Below are 14,791 nucleotides of genomic sequence, written 5' to 3' on the forward strand. Positions count from 1 at the left end.
AAGAGTAGTGGAAGAAGAAACCAAGTGTGGCACTACAGTTTGATGGTTTGCATTGTTTTGAAACATTTGTTATGAATTAAATTCTCTGAAAGATGTCCAATTTAACTGATTTTATGAGACAAATAAAATAGTAGAAGATTTCATATTTGTTCTTTCAAATAATGTCTCAATTTATTTCAAATCATTCAAGATATTTCCACTGTAAACCATCCTTAATTCTTAAACGTAACATATCATGCTACAAAAGACTTAATTAACCTGGAAATTTGAGAAAAAGAGCGAAATTTTATGATGTAACTGAGTTTATACAACCATCATACTCTCTAGTCTGGACCAATAATTTTTCACGATCCAAATCAGCAAAAACTTCAATGACGACCCCTCAACACTAGCCGATGGTAAATTATATTATTTTTTTCAATCGACATTTTTTTTTTCATAATGATTTTGCCTACAACAATAAAATCTAAAGGTTCTAATAGAACTCCTTCAATTGCTTCTTCTATATACTGGATTACACCTATCATCATCTTCTACCTATATTGGCAAATCTTCTTGCAACACCAAATATGGCATACTTTGCCACCAATCCCCTATCAATACTACAAGCAAGAGCAATAGCACCCCCTATGACTAATATCTTTGGTATGTTCATACCCTTCGGTTTCTCGGAAGACGTCGCATTTTCGTCGATCTCAGATCGATTCTCAGCAGATCCAATGTTCTCCAAGTATTCTGGAGGGACTTTGGTGTTGACCCCAGCCAAGAAAGCGTGCCGAGAAAGCGAGGTTCCAGAGGCTCTTGCATGTTGGTACGCACGCAAACCTGGCTCGATCTTCTGAACTGTTCCCCACATTCCTTTCTTTACTCCGATTTTTGCAATTTCCCATGGAATCCCCATTTCTTCATGATGGAAGAGGATAACTTCACAGGCACTTAGCTTGCCCTTGGCTCTCTTTGATTCAACTGATATTAAAAACAAAATTTTAATCCTAACTCCAAACAAATCTAACATTCAAGTTAATCAATCTAATGCAACAAGTTTCAAAATAATCAATATGTACCTGCCCGAATACACCAACTTGAGTAGTATGTGTCGACTCGCCTTGGTTTATCTTGTCTTGGAATTGAAGGACAATCTATTCCCTGTACAGGAAAACATAACGGCAAAGGAACAGAGAAATTAGAACCATCATCCGAATCAAGCAATATGCAAATGACCATAAGTATCATCGAGTCTTCTTCGCATACCTTTGTCACGCAATAGTATGATCCTCCAGATTCAAATATTCGTCGACCAATAATGTATTCTCTGTCTTTGCAGAAAAATGGGAACTGCACAGCATTTTTTTTTCCGATAATCAGCACACATAATCAATTATGAAAGTTAACTTGAATACATAAACCAGCTTTGAAGAATTTGCACCTTCCGTATCCACTGCACTTTGATGGTTCCAGTAGTGGGACACTCCTGTATCATTGTTGACTTTGCAAGCATGTCATCCCATCTGGGCCGAAACTCATCATCCCAGAATAAATCCCTTACAATTTCAGGAGTAGCATCTTCAAACACAGTTCTACTTCTGTATTCGGGAGGACCATCCTACCAAACCAAGTCGAAAATCAGTAAACCAAACTGAGAAATTGCAAGCGACACAAGACCTTATAAATAAATATCGACACAAATCGTCAATCACATAAGAGCAGGTCAAATCCAATACACAAATTGAAATGAAACTAACTAATAAACCTCAACAAATTAGCAGAATAGGTGAAATACCTTTGGTTCTCTGCGCCATGCTTGGTAGTCCATGTTCGGAGTAGAGCGATCCATCATCATCATCCAGGGGAGACCCCCATCTTTCTCCTCCACGAGCTGCCACAGGTGATGTAAATCCTCCACAGTAACAGCATTAGATGTTTCTCCACTAGAATTTAAGGCACTGCATAGTAATGTCACAAGTATGTTAATCCTGAACCAAAAAAAGACACACACAAACACGTGCGGCAAAAAAACTACAAATAAATAAACAAATAAAACAATTGATAAGTCGATGATTTTCCCACTAAACTAACATATCCTTATGTAATTATCTGGTCAGGCTTCATACATTTCACCATTGGGTGCGGTCCTTCCCCGGACCCGTGTTAACGCGGGATGCTTGTGCACCGGGCTGTCTTTTTTTATAGTTAGATTATGCAGAATTAAGTGGCTTAAATATTTCGTTACAATTCTTTCTTTCAAGAAGAGTACTCTGCAAAACTACTAATTAAGCCACGTTTTATCACCAGAGTTTAACGGGTTTTTAGACAAAGGTTTGACACACACAACCAAGAAAAACCGAAGATTCAATCTTCAAAGTTGTCACATAAAATAATTCAAAACAATCTAAGTCAACATCTGAATTTTCTTGTCCCTGTTATGAATAACGTTTCTATTCCAATAACGTAAACGATTTCAAATAATATATTCAACGAGCGGATGAATGCAGCATACCTGCTAGAGTTATCAATTTTCATTGGCAATGAAGAAGAGCCTTTCTTATCCATCCCTTTCACAAGCATAGATTTATTAACAGCTAATGATTCTGGATTTGGAGCCTGCATTTTAATAGAAGTAAGGCTTGGAGAAGAAGCATAGGCCTTCAAAGGTGACAAAATAGACTTGGAAGGTGAAGAAGAAGATGATGATGAAGACGAGCCAATAAATTTTCCTTTCGCTAAGCTCGCCCAATTGGGTTTCCATACCCATCCAATTAGAACACCAAAAAGAAATGCTACCCATATTGGGCCAAGAAACATTGCTACACCTATGCATACACCCAAGATTGCAGGGTTCTCCAACATATCATGAACATATTGTGACAAAGCCATGGCAACAATAACAAACAATTCTTTCTTCAAAATTCAACAAAAAGAAAGATAGAAATACCCTCCTTTTTTTTATTGATAGGTTAAAGGGGTTTGCAACAAGAAGGAGCTGTGGAAGATTTTAGGTGAAGGTATAACAAATTCAGACACGGTAAACAGAAAAGCAAGCAACTTTGGCGAAAAATTAGAGAAAGATTACGACAAAGGTTAAGGGGTAGTGGTGGTTGTTGGAAGAAAAAAGTGATTAAGACATGAAGAGTTCAAATAAGAGCAGAAGAAGAAGAAGAAGAAGAAGAAGAGAGGTTGTGTTATGTTGTCTTGGGTTTCAATTTTCATCCAACAACGACGCCGTCGTGTTGGCGAGGCATGATAGTAAAAACGTTACCAATGGCGGTGGTTTATGTGTGTTATTATCTTCTTCTTTGTTGTTGTTGTTATTTGAGATGTTTTCTTTGTTGGGATTGGATTATTGGTGGATGAGAATTGAGGAAAGAGATAAGTGTGAGAGAGGAACCAATGGGCGTTTTGGGGAATAAATAAGAAGCCAAATATAAATAAACGGAAGGGGAAAATGGTGGTGGGAATTGGGAATTTGAGAAAAGGAAGAAGATGCGTGTGAATTGGAAGCTACTATTACTATGTTATTGTTGTTGTTCGTTGAAAGCGAGGGTTTGGAGCTTGCTAAGTCTAACGTGTTTCCAATTGACGGTGTTTGTTCGTTCGGTCTTGGAAAAATAAAAATTGATTGAAATATTTGAAAAAAAATGAATGGAGGTAACACAAAGCTATATCAAAGTACTAGTACTACATTGGTTTATATAAATTAAGCAACCATATAGTAAGTGGCTACTATGGTCTATGGCCACGCCAAGGCCTTATTCTTCACGTTTTGTGAAACTCGTTTTTCTTGCGTTTCTTATGTCGAGTTTAACACTTTACCCTACATTAATGTAATTGATAACATCTTCAACATCCTATATACCATATGGTATCTTGAATAAAAAAAGCTTGAGTTATCATAACAACCTTTTTCATAGAGAATTGTTTAAATGTGGTCCTTACAAACCACAGACCACTGCATTTGTTTTATTCTATATTAACTTTAATATGTACATTGTACTGTACCAAATCTTGCAACATAATCACCTATCTGGTTGCTGCACCGGCCAGTGTGCTTAGGGTTTAGTCCTTTACAAGTTTACATATTTTACCGCAAATTAATTTTACTACGACTGCATACTTGGTGAAATACAATTGTGTGATAATAGAGGGGGATATTTCTTGTGTATAAAGGAAAAGAGAATTCGGACTCTTTGATTTTTTCTAAAATAAAAAATAGTGTCATTTAACAATAAATCGGACTATAAAATTTTTTTAATAAAAATAAAAAAATTAAAATTGTATTTTTTTTAATTTCTTTTCTCAACCATTAAAAAAAACTAAAATCGCACTCTCTTATTTCTCTTTTTGAAAACAGTTTTTATAGTTTTGAAAAATCATAAAAATGAATATTTTTTAATTTCACATATGTTGAATCTATATTAAAATTTTTTAGTCAATTTTTACTTCAAGTTATTAGTTACTAGAAGAAACATTATTATTCATTTAATGGCACTATGCATAAAATAAAGAGTAGTCACTGTAATAAAATAAATGGAGTTTAAAATTGCACAGATATTCTAAATTAGAATTAGTTATACACCCAATTTTAAACACATTTATGTAAATCAAATTAGGTAACTCGATTTTATCCATTTACATGTAAATCAAATAGGCAAATTCGAATTAGCATGTATTTCACTTGATTTCTAGTAACCTCAACAAAGTTTTTCGACAGAGTATCGAATCAAACTTGTATCAAGATCTCAAATATCGATGAGTAAATACAACTCTTCTGAAAAAGAGTGCGCTCGACTCGAAAATTACTTAGCATTCGTGTCGAAATGTATGAGATGTTTGAATTGTGGCAAATAATAAAGAATTGCAATAAAACAGATGAAGCTTAAAAATTGCAATTGAAAGAAAGCAAAATGCTCGAAGAATAAAACTAAAAAATAAAATGCGTAAAGCAAATAATGAAAAGAAAACAAATAAATGAAAAGAAACAAAAAAAAAAAGAAGATAAAAGAAAAGCAAATAAAAGTGGACTTCCAACACTCACATGCACTTGTGCTCTATAGTCTTCGATTGCGTTGCTAGGACTGAGAATGTTGGCAGAGGTTTATTTGTGATGATCTAGTGTTTTTGAAGAAGTTCTAGATCTTTTCTGAGTTTCTATTATTTATAGACCATGAAGATAGACTTGTCATGGAGCATGTTGTCCACTATCTTACTTTCTCCTTTTCCTCAGCCATGACCTTACTTTGACCATGAAGAATCTTGTCCCCCAAGTTTTGACACCCACATCTTCCTTGGTCTTCAAGTCCCAATTTTCTTCAGTTTGCTCCTCAAATTTCGCACCTATGTTCTCCTCTCAATTTGAAAATCGAGTAGCAAACCTTGATGCTCAAGGAAAGACAATAACTACTTTTCGACTTCAACTTTTATGTATCATCTTTCTTTAACTTCAGTTTGCCCGTTTTTACTTCTGTAGTTGAAACACTGCTTCTATAGTTGAAACCATTGGCAGTCAAAACACCCTTTTGTCGAGGAAAATTCTTTTTTTTGTACAAACAAATTGCCCCTTTAAAACTTGTTATTTTGTTCAAAAATACAATTTTTAATATTCATGTTGGGCACGTGCAACCTTTTCAAATTCTCAAAATTTGAAAGAACAGTTATGCATTATTTAAAATAACACGTGTTTTTTTGAGAATACATAACGTTCCTTGGGCTTTAATGAGTCATTCCTTGAATAGAGCACTACTTAAATTCTCCTTGTCGGATTACCTCAAAAGTCGACTTGGGCTCTTAAGAAGAAATTAGTCATTTATTCTCCCAGTATGTAGCCTGACAGTTTGACTTGGCCCAAGCCTTACTTTCTCCTCTGTCTCTCGATTCTAGAGATGAACCACCAAAGAATCTCAACTCAATACCAGTATCTAAATATCAGTCGTTGTTTCTTATCGACTCTTGGTTTTCATGAATGGTGGTCGAAGTATTTTTCTGCTCATTGTGCATCTCTTGACCAAGCCCTTTCTAATATGGTTTTCCCTGCTGTGCAGACAGCAACGAAGAAAACCCAAAGTAAACATATAGAAGAAATCTTTAATTTCTTTTCAAGTACTTCTTTAGGCATCATTTTTTATACTCGACTCATCTTACTTTTGATTCCTTTAGTTACTCGACAGACAACCATCACTAAAGTTGCTGTTGACCCACAACCAATTGAGAAAAATTGGGATACTAACAAAGACACAACCCCTAGGGCAAAGACTAAACAAGGAAAAGGTCAAAGTAAAGGAAGGTTAAGTGGTGCAACCCTCACCTCAAAGAAGTGTGGTCCTATTAATATTTTAACGGGAGATGGACTATCAAAGCTTTAAAAGGTCCGACCTACAGCCTCAAAGGTATATACTTAATGATGTCTGTCGCAACTGTTTCCACCTTGTATTTGAATTTTTTTTTATTTTTCAAATATATTGCAGTCGAAGCAATCCCAGAAAGGGACTTCCTCTCAAGTTGCTAATATCAACTATCTTTCTGATCAAGAAGTGGATCAGCCAGTTCATGCTGAAACAGAATTCCTTCAGCATATTCAGACTACTTAGACTGTTAGTCCGTCTACTCCTGTTTTGACTTTGACTCAGAATCCATTATTAACAACATCTCATATTTCAACCTCTTCTCCACTAGTACTTCTTTTGTTTATATTTTCAATGTTAAGTTCCTTTCAACTGTCACTTGATCCTTATATTTTTGCCCTTTTCAGATTCACTATATGCCACTTCCTAGTGATGCGGGATCTCACCAAGAACTTGGGCCTGCATATGAATCAGGGTCAACTGTTGTAGCTACCACTATTGTTCCTAGACATTCGACACAGAAATTTGTCGAACTGTCGACATAGAAATTCGTTGATGAAGACACTATGCTCGTACTGTCGACGTAGAAATTCGTCAATCAAGACAAGGAGCCACCTTTTAATGTTCCTTCTCTAGAAGCTAGAGATTTGAATTTCGATAACATCGACTTTGACTTGGAAAATATCCTGTCTGAAACTTGACAAGTTTATTCCTCTAAAAAAACTATGGTATTGTCTTCTGGTCTAAAGTTGAGCATTGTTATCCCTCAAGCTGAGAAGTCGACTCAGGCAGCGTCAACCAAAAAAGAAGAGATTATAGAAGAAATTGCTTCCCCTGCGCCCATGGGTCCAGATCCTCAAGCTTGACAGAATCAACATTATTCTTGATTGCTTGAAACATTCCATTGAGGATATCAATGACGATATTGTCCCAAAGGGTCGACTTACTGATGCGCTTGCTTTTCTCAATCAACGTATTTCTTCCGACATGCATTTAACTCTTAGCTCATTTATTGAGGACGTCTCCTCCCACCTTTCTGAAATTCACAATGCTGGCCAAGAACTGAACAAGTTACTTGAGACTTTAGCCGACTGTGATATTCAACTGAAAAAATATGATGTAACAACCCTACTTTTTACACCAACCACTACAAGAAAACACGCCTATTGCCACGCTTTTAAAGCGTGGCAAAAAGCTGAAAAAAGCGTGGCGATAGCTTTTTGCCACGCTTTTTAAGCTACCGCCACGCTTTTGAAAGGGTGACCTATGAAAGGGTGGCGGTTGCTCTATCGCCACACTTTTTTCAGTCTATCGCCACGCTTTTTTTTTGCCACGCTTTTTTACAAATTGCCACTTTTAAAAGCGTGGTTGTAGGTGGGAGATATGGCCACGCTTTTAAAGCGTGGCGACAGGGAGAGATATGGCCACGCTTTAAAGCGTGGCGACAGAGAGAGATACGGCCACGCTTTTAAAACGTGGCAATAGAGAGAAATACGGCCACGCTTTTAAAGCGTGGCGATAGAGAGAGAGATACGGCCACGCTTTTAAAGCGTGGCGATAGCCTTATCAAATTAAAAAATATCCTTTTTTTGACTTTTCCTTTATCACTACACAATATAAATTTTCAGTCCTTTTTTATTACCAAACCATTATGCAATTTTTTATTACAAGACAAATCAAATAGTAATTAATGACATATATAATTATTGCTATAATTGTTTTATACATTAATACTCAAATACAAAATAAATCTCGAGTTCAAAACTCTAATTTCTCAACAAGCTTTTCAACTTGAGCAAAAAATACAATGCTATCTAATACTTCAATATCCATCATTCAGTGTATAGCCTTCCAGCAATTCTTTAATATCTTCAAGCATTCTTCGTCAGTTACTCTAGAGAAAATTCACATAACATAGGCCAGTTACTGACCTCACTTGTGTCCTCATTTTCTGGACCAAAACTCAAATAAACATCCATCATAAATCAGAACTTCTTGTCACACAACCAGAACAACACAATCCACTATGGTTATGGTATGATTTTACCCACCGGCATCTGGAGTTTCAGGAACAGATGCCTTAACTTGTGAATTCGTACAACATGGAAAGAATCTGGAGCACTGAATCCCCATTCTGATATGCACAACTCAAACTTGAATTAGCAAAAGCTTCTTCCACTTTCAATAATGCGCCTTTTCCAAATGTGTCAAAAAATGGCAAGTCCCGTTCACTCCACCAGAAGTCTAACAAAACCTTATTCGCTGCCTCGAGATACTTCAATCATGGTCTTTAACTTGGTTTTCCTAATCTCATGGCCATCTGGTATTGCAGGATAGCACACACTCTGCATATATCAGCAATTCAATTTGACTAAACACTCAATATACATTGAATAATTCCAAAACCCTCGCCCATCAAAGAAAGAAAAAGTTAACCAAAACTCGGAACACACACATGGCAAAACTGAAACAAAGTTCACAAAAAATAAAACAAAATAAATGGAGGTTCTGGAGTCAAAAAAATTCACTTGATCTGCCAAGGAATTCTCCAGCAACTGAGCCTTTTGAAGACTCATATTATCAGTAGTAGCAGCAACATAGCATCTGGGATTGAAGTTATCTTTCTGTATAAACCAAGGTGATTTCCTTTGCATAAACCATATATTGAAACAGTTTTACAGTCTTTCCATCAGACATCTCCATGATTTCATAAAATGTTCAAGATAAGCAAATTATCTATGAGGAACAAAAAATTTGTTTCAGTATTTCTACCTTCACAAGTTATCAAAATCCCAAAAGAACTAATCAAAAGGGGGAAAACGAAATACTAGTCCAGCATAACCAAATTTCCACCAGAAAAGTTACCCTTCAATTTCTTTTGTATCTGCCATTTTAGAAGTTCTTTTTCATGTTTAAAATTACCTGGCACATTTAAATATCAAGAAAATATTAGGGAGCTTCAGAACCAAGAGTGAAGGGTTTCGAGTGACGAAGGCTAAGGACGAAGGGCGAAGGGCGAAGGGTGAAGGGCGAAGGGCGAAGGGTTCACGGCGAAGTGCGAAGGGTGAAGCGTGAAGGGCTAAGGCTAATGGGAGGCGCTCTTCAGGCTTAGGGTTTCGAGTGATTAGGGTTAGTGTCTTTGGGTTGGGGACCGGGTTGGGGACCGGGTCAGGGGCCGGGTTAGGGTCAATGGGTTGGAGCCCCTCTCGCCACGCTTTTAAAACGTCACTATTTTGCTCTACGGCCACGCTTTTGAAGCGTGGCAGAAAAGAACCTTTTGGCCACGCTTTTAAAGCGTGCCAAAAGCGTATTAGGATATGGCCACGCTTTGTAAGCGTGGCCGTAATGAAATCCTGTCGCCACGCTTTCAAAACGTCCTTGTTTCTCTCTATGGCCACGCTTTTGAAGCGTGGCAAAAAAAATGCGTGGCCGTTTCTCTAACCAATTGCCACCCATACAAAAGCGTGGCCGTTGATACTTTTCGCCACGCTTTTGAAGCGTGACAATAAAAAAAGTGGCCAAATCTCTAATCTATTGCCACCCTCATAAAAGCGTGACCATTGACCACTTTTGGCCACGCTTTTGAAGCGTGGCAAGAAAAAAGCGTGGCCATAGGCCTTTTTTCTTGTAGTGAACGTGAGATTTTTTTCCAAATAATATATATTTTAAAATGATTAGTTTTATTTTGACAAGTCGACTTCGAACACCAAAGTAAAATAAATGGTAATATAATTGTTATTATGTTATTTATTTATTTTTCTTGCTTTAATTATAATAGAGCCTAGATAATAATAATATTATTTTTATCAAGTATGATATTTACCGATATAAGTAATTATCGGTATTTCTTGATGAGCTTAGATTTGTTAATGCTTCAAATATCTTTCATCCTTAAATTACTATTGTCATTTATATTAGTAACTCACATATATTTACCCTCATATATATTATTACTTGTGTTTTAATATATCCAGTTTTCATAATTATCAATTTAAGATATTTATAACTTGAATCGCTGACTCAACAAATTATAATTGTGACACACGCTCCTTTATTATTGTAACACCTGATCATCATCAACTATCTCACTTCATTTCATTTCAACATAAGCCAAAGAAGAAATAAGAGAAAGAAATTGATAGTGAGAAAGAGAGAACCATGATGAATGAATTTTTGTGTAGTCTAGAATTCACAAATATATTCTCGTTGAAAGTATAGTTCCTAAACCAACAATAATCCTTTCATACAAAAATTTGATTTTCACTAAAACAAACCCCTAAAAATAATAACCGAAGTATTCAAACCTCGGGTCATCTCTCAAGGAATTGCAGGGAAGTGTACTTATAATTGGTTATGAAAAGGTATATTTTGGGGTTTTTGAAATAAGAAACAAGAAATATAAATTGCAAAGGAGATCAAATGACAAAAACAGGTATTGGCAAGGTTTGGTGGTCAAGGATCTCTATCCTTATCACTAACCACAACATGATAATTGCAAGGATCAATCCCATTCAATCATCCTCTAACTTAGTGACGGAAAGTCAAATGAGCTATATCAATCAAAGTCCATAAGTTCTAGCTCTCCACTAATTCAATTAATGAGAACTAGAGTTAATGGCTCCAATCATCAATTACTTGGACATTAGTAACTCAAGAGTTCCTAAGTTACCATCCCAAGCAAAGAACATAAAAGTCTAAATTAAAATCCTCCCAAGCATTTCATCAAACACTTGGAAGGCACAAAATAAAAACATAGGAAATTAATAAGAGAATATTAAATCTAAACAACCAATTGCAACATAAATGAAAACAAATGAAGGAAAGAGCATTAAACATAAAATACATCAACTTGCATTAATAAAAAAGTTGAATCTAGCATGGGGAATTCATAAACCAAATTGGGGGAAATAAACAAATTAACAAGATAAATAAATAAACTAAAGTGCTAGAAAAATTAAAGTAGAAGAAACCTAGATTGAAGCAAGGTAGAATTCTGAAATTGAGAAGAAATAAACCTAAAAACCTAAAACCTAGAGAGAGAAGAGAGCCTCTCACTCTAGAAAACTACATCTAAAACCTAAAATTATGTGAATGAGAAGTGTTCCTTGATTCCTCTACTCTGCAGCCTCTAATCTCTGTTTTCAAGCTAAAAATTGGGCCAAAAACAGCCCAGAAATCACCCGTACAGCACGTGGCGCCATCACGCGTACGCATCGCCCACGCGTGCGCGTCACTTGTCTGTTGCTCTATCCACGCGTACACGTTCTTTGCGCGTGCGCATCGCCTATCAGCAAGAAAACTATGGAAATTATATATCATTGCGAAGCCTCGAATGTTAGCTTTCCAACGCAACTAGAACCATTTCATTTGAACCTCTGTAGCTCAAGTTATGATCGATTGAGTACGAAGAGGTCATGGCTGACAGCTTAGCAATTCCTTCAACTTCTTGTATTCCTTCTACTTTTGCCTGCTTCCTTTCCATTCTCGAAGCCATTCCTGCCCTATAAACCCTGAAATCACTTAACACACATATCAAGGCATCGAATGGTAATAAGAGATGATTAAAATTAGCAAATTTAGGGCCAAAGAAGTATGTTTTCAATCATGGCACAAAATTAGGAAGGAAAGTGTAAAATATGCGAATTTTATGAATAAATGTGAGAATAGTGGATAAAATCCACTCAAATTAAGCACAAGATGTACCACGCAATAGTCGTGCATCAAATCTCCCTACACTTAAACATTAGCATGTCCTCATGCTAAGCTCAAGAGAAGCTATAAGAGTGAAGAGGAATGGTAGAAAGTATGAGATGCAACCTATTTATATGAATGCAAATACATGCAAAATGTTTCTACTCACTTGGTTAAAAGTAAACAAATCCTTCAAGAAGAAATATGAACTGGATCTCACTAAGTCAAATCATAAAATAAGGTAAACGTAAACTTGCAAAAGAAGATAGTTCATGAAAGCCGGGAACAGGGAATCGAGCATCGAACCCTCACTGGAAGTGTATACACTCTAATTATTCAGGTGTTTAAGGTTCGATTCTCTCAATTCTCTACTAACCTTGCTTTCTAAGACTTACTCTTCTTCTACCAATCAATAGAAATTTAATGCACAAATACACAAATTAAGAGGTCTTTTAAGGGTTATAATGGGGTCAAGGTCAAGGTAGGATTGTATTTGGTCAAGTGGACTAAAATATGAATCCTTAATTAACCTAAACTTCTCACCTGACTTGAGACAATCCATGTAATCAGAGTATAAAATCTAACTACCCATTAACTATGTTTTCCACATATTTATGCATCCGACTTTGAGTACAGTACATATGTATTGCTACCATCATTTACCTTGGGGCATTTTGTCCCCTTTTTATTATTACTATATTTTTTTCTTTTTCTCATCATTTTTTTCTTTTCTTTTATTTTTCTCAATGCATATGATTAAGGTCTTTCATGCATAAACATGTCCTCAATATTCTTTTTCACATTTTCACAAGAATATAAAACACCCAATTCTCAAACCAAACGTATGCAAACCTAATTTCCCCATACTTAATTCATGAGCACTCTCACTAGTCTAAGCTAACCAAGGATTTAAATTAAGGACATTATTGATTTTTGCTTAGAGTTAATGATGTGCTAAAATAAAGAACAAATAGGGTAAAATAGGCTCAAATTGATTTACAAAGGATAATGAAAGGGTAAGGCCATATGGGTATGTGAGCTATAGTAAAACAAGGCCTCAATCATATAAGTGCATGCATACATCAAACAATGGAAATATAGAATTAAGCAAGACAAAGATCACAATTATAGAGAGAACAACACACACCAAAATAGAATATTGGTTGATAAAATGCAACCAATCGAATAGGTTCAAAATCTCACTAGTTTTGTGTGTTCGAGCTCTAAACCATGTTCCAAAATAAAATTTCTTCAAACAAGTTTAACAGAAGTTTGAATTCAAGTTAGTGAAATACTCTAAAAAGTTTTTTGAAAAAGAAAATATTACTTCAACCAAGTAATGGTAAAGTATGCGCGAAATCTAACAAACATGCAATCAAACATGCAAATGCAACAACTAATTTAACAAAGAAAATTAAACATTGGTGTTGAGATATGATAGTAACTAACCCACGGGAATCGGTATCGACCTCCCCACACTAAAAGATTGCACCGTCCTCGGTGCATGCTAAGATGTGCAAGTGGACGGGTTGCTACAACTGATGCTTTTCACCAAAGGTTGTGTAGATGGACTTGTCGGTTGCCCCATTGAGAAGCTTTCCCTTTCCCTTCTCGGTGGCCATCCTGAAAGAAGAGAAAAAGGAAGAAAAGTAACCCAGAAACAAAGATAAGGAATACAAATAGAATATGGGTGGGTTGATGCCAAACAATGAGGATCTCAACTACATGGTAGCTACAACATGCAAGTGAGAAAGTAGTAGAAGCAAATGACATATGAATAGTGCAAAAACTGCAATAATAGGGGAGAGAGTATAGGTAATGAAAGACAATATGAATGTATATCAATGCAAATAGAATACAAGTATCATAAAAATTAGCATTGACTTATAATTAATAACACCCAATAGTTTAAAACAAGTCACGAAGCACCAAAATAATTCAAGAAAAGATGCAACAGTTGAATAAGAACATTTAACACCAATGGTAAAATAGGAAATTAGAAAAGGGGATAAAAATATGAATAAAATTAAAATACAATGAAGGAACGTATGAAAATGCAGTATGTAAAAGAGAATGAGAGAGAATAAGGATGAAAAGGGAGGAGAAGAAAGAATTAGGATTGAGAGAGAATTAGGATTTGGGAGGAGGGAATAAGTGAAACTGGGTGGCGCGCTAGTTTAGTGATGCGACGCATGCGACGCGCACGCGTACCCCATGCGAACGCGTGGGTCGCGCAAAAGTGAAGGTGACGCGTAAGCGTCTGGCATGCGTACGCGTGCCCATGGATGAGCCAGTCGCGCGAAGCCCACCGCACGCATGCACAACTCTCTGTTTGCATAGCATAGGAATCAAAATTTGCATACGACGCGTGCGCATCAAGCACGCGCACGCGTGGGTGGTCTGAGAATGAGAGGGACGCGTACGCGTGAGTGGATTTGTGCCTCTCGCACGATGCCAGTGCCAAGCCATCACAACTCTCTGTTCAAAACATATTTATGCCGATTCCCTGATGCACGCATGCGTGTGCTAGGCGCATACGCGTGGGTTACCAAAATTACAAGTGACGCGCACGCGTGAGATACACGTACTCGTGGACTTGCTTATGCGCAAGGCATGGTTCCTTCACCACTCCCGTGTAACTCTCTGTTCAATACCTAAAATTTTTGCATTCACAGCTGACGTGTATACGTCCTAGACGCTTGCGCGTCGAATGCTCCTTTTTTATTTTTTTATTTATTTATATATATGCAGAAATGAAGGTAATG

General features: G+C 36.4%; 1 protein-coding gene across 1 annotated transcript; it reads right to left on the reverse strand.

Annotated features, from left to right (window-relative positions):
- Positions 1 to 265: 265 nt before the first annotated feature.
- LOC112715694 (uncharacterized) lies at positions 266 to 3,818 on the reverse strand. The gene is made up of 6 exons (XM_025767494.3): positions 2,498 to 3,818; positions 1,781 to 1,943; positions 1,427 to 1,603; positions 1,252 to 1,335; positions 1,065 to 1,146; positions 266 to 966 (listed from the first exon to the last, which is right to left on the reverse strand). The coding sequence occupies exons 1-6, from the start codon at positions 2,872 to 2,874 to the stop codon at positions 527 to 529; spliced, it is 1,323 nt and encodes a 440-aa protein (XP_025623279.1). The 5' UTR covers positions 2,875 to 3,818; the 3' UTR covers positions 266 to 526.
- Between the last annotated feature and the right edge of the window lie 10,973 nt (positions 3,819 to 14,791).

The sequence above is a fragment of the Arachis hypogaea genome, chromosome 10 (assembly GCF_003086295.3).
Source record: "Arachis hypogaea cultivar Tifrunner chromosome 10, arahy.Tifrunner.gnm2.J5K5, whole genome shotgun sequence".
Taxonomy (NCBI): Eukaryota; Viridiplantae; Streptophyta; class Magnoliopsida; order Fabales; family Fabaceae; genus Arachis; species Arachis hypogaea.

What these genes read in the sequence shown, in the direction of transcription:
- LOC112715694 (XM_025767494.3), bottom strand. Translation starts at nt 2,874, where the DNA reads ATGGCTTTGTCACAATATGTTCATGATATGTTGGAGAACCCTGCAATC. An exon ending in AAAATTGATAACTCTAGCAG is followed by an intron (nt 1,944 to 2,497) that starts GTATGCTGCATT and finishes ATTACTATGCAG; the next exon opens with TGCCTTAAATTCTAGTGGAG. An exon ending in CATGGCGCAGAGAACCAAAG is followed by an intron (nt 1,604 to 1,780) that starts GTATTTCACCTA and finishes TTGGTTTGGTAG; the next exon opens with GATGGTCCTCCCGAATACAG.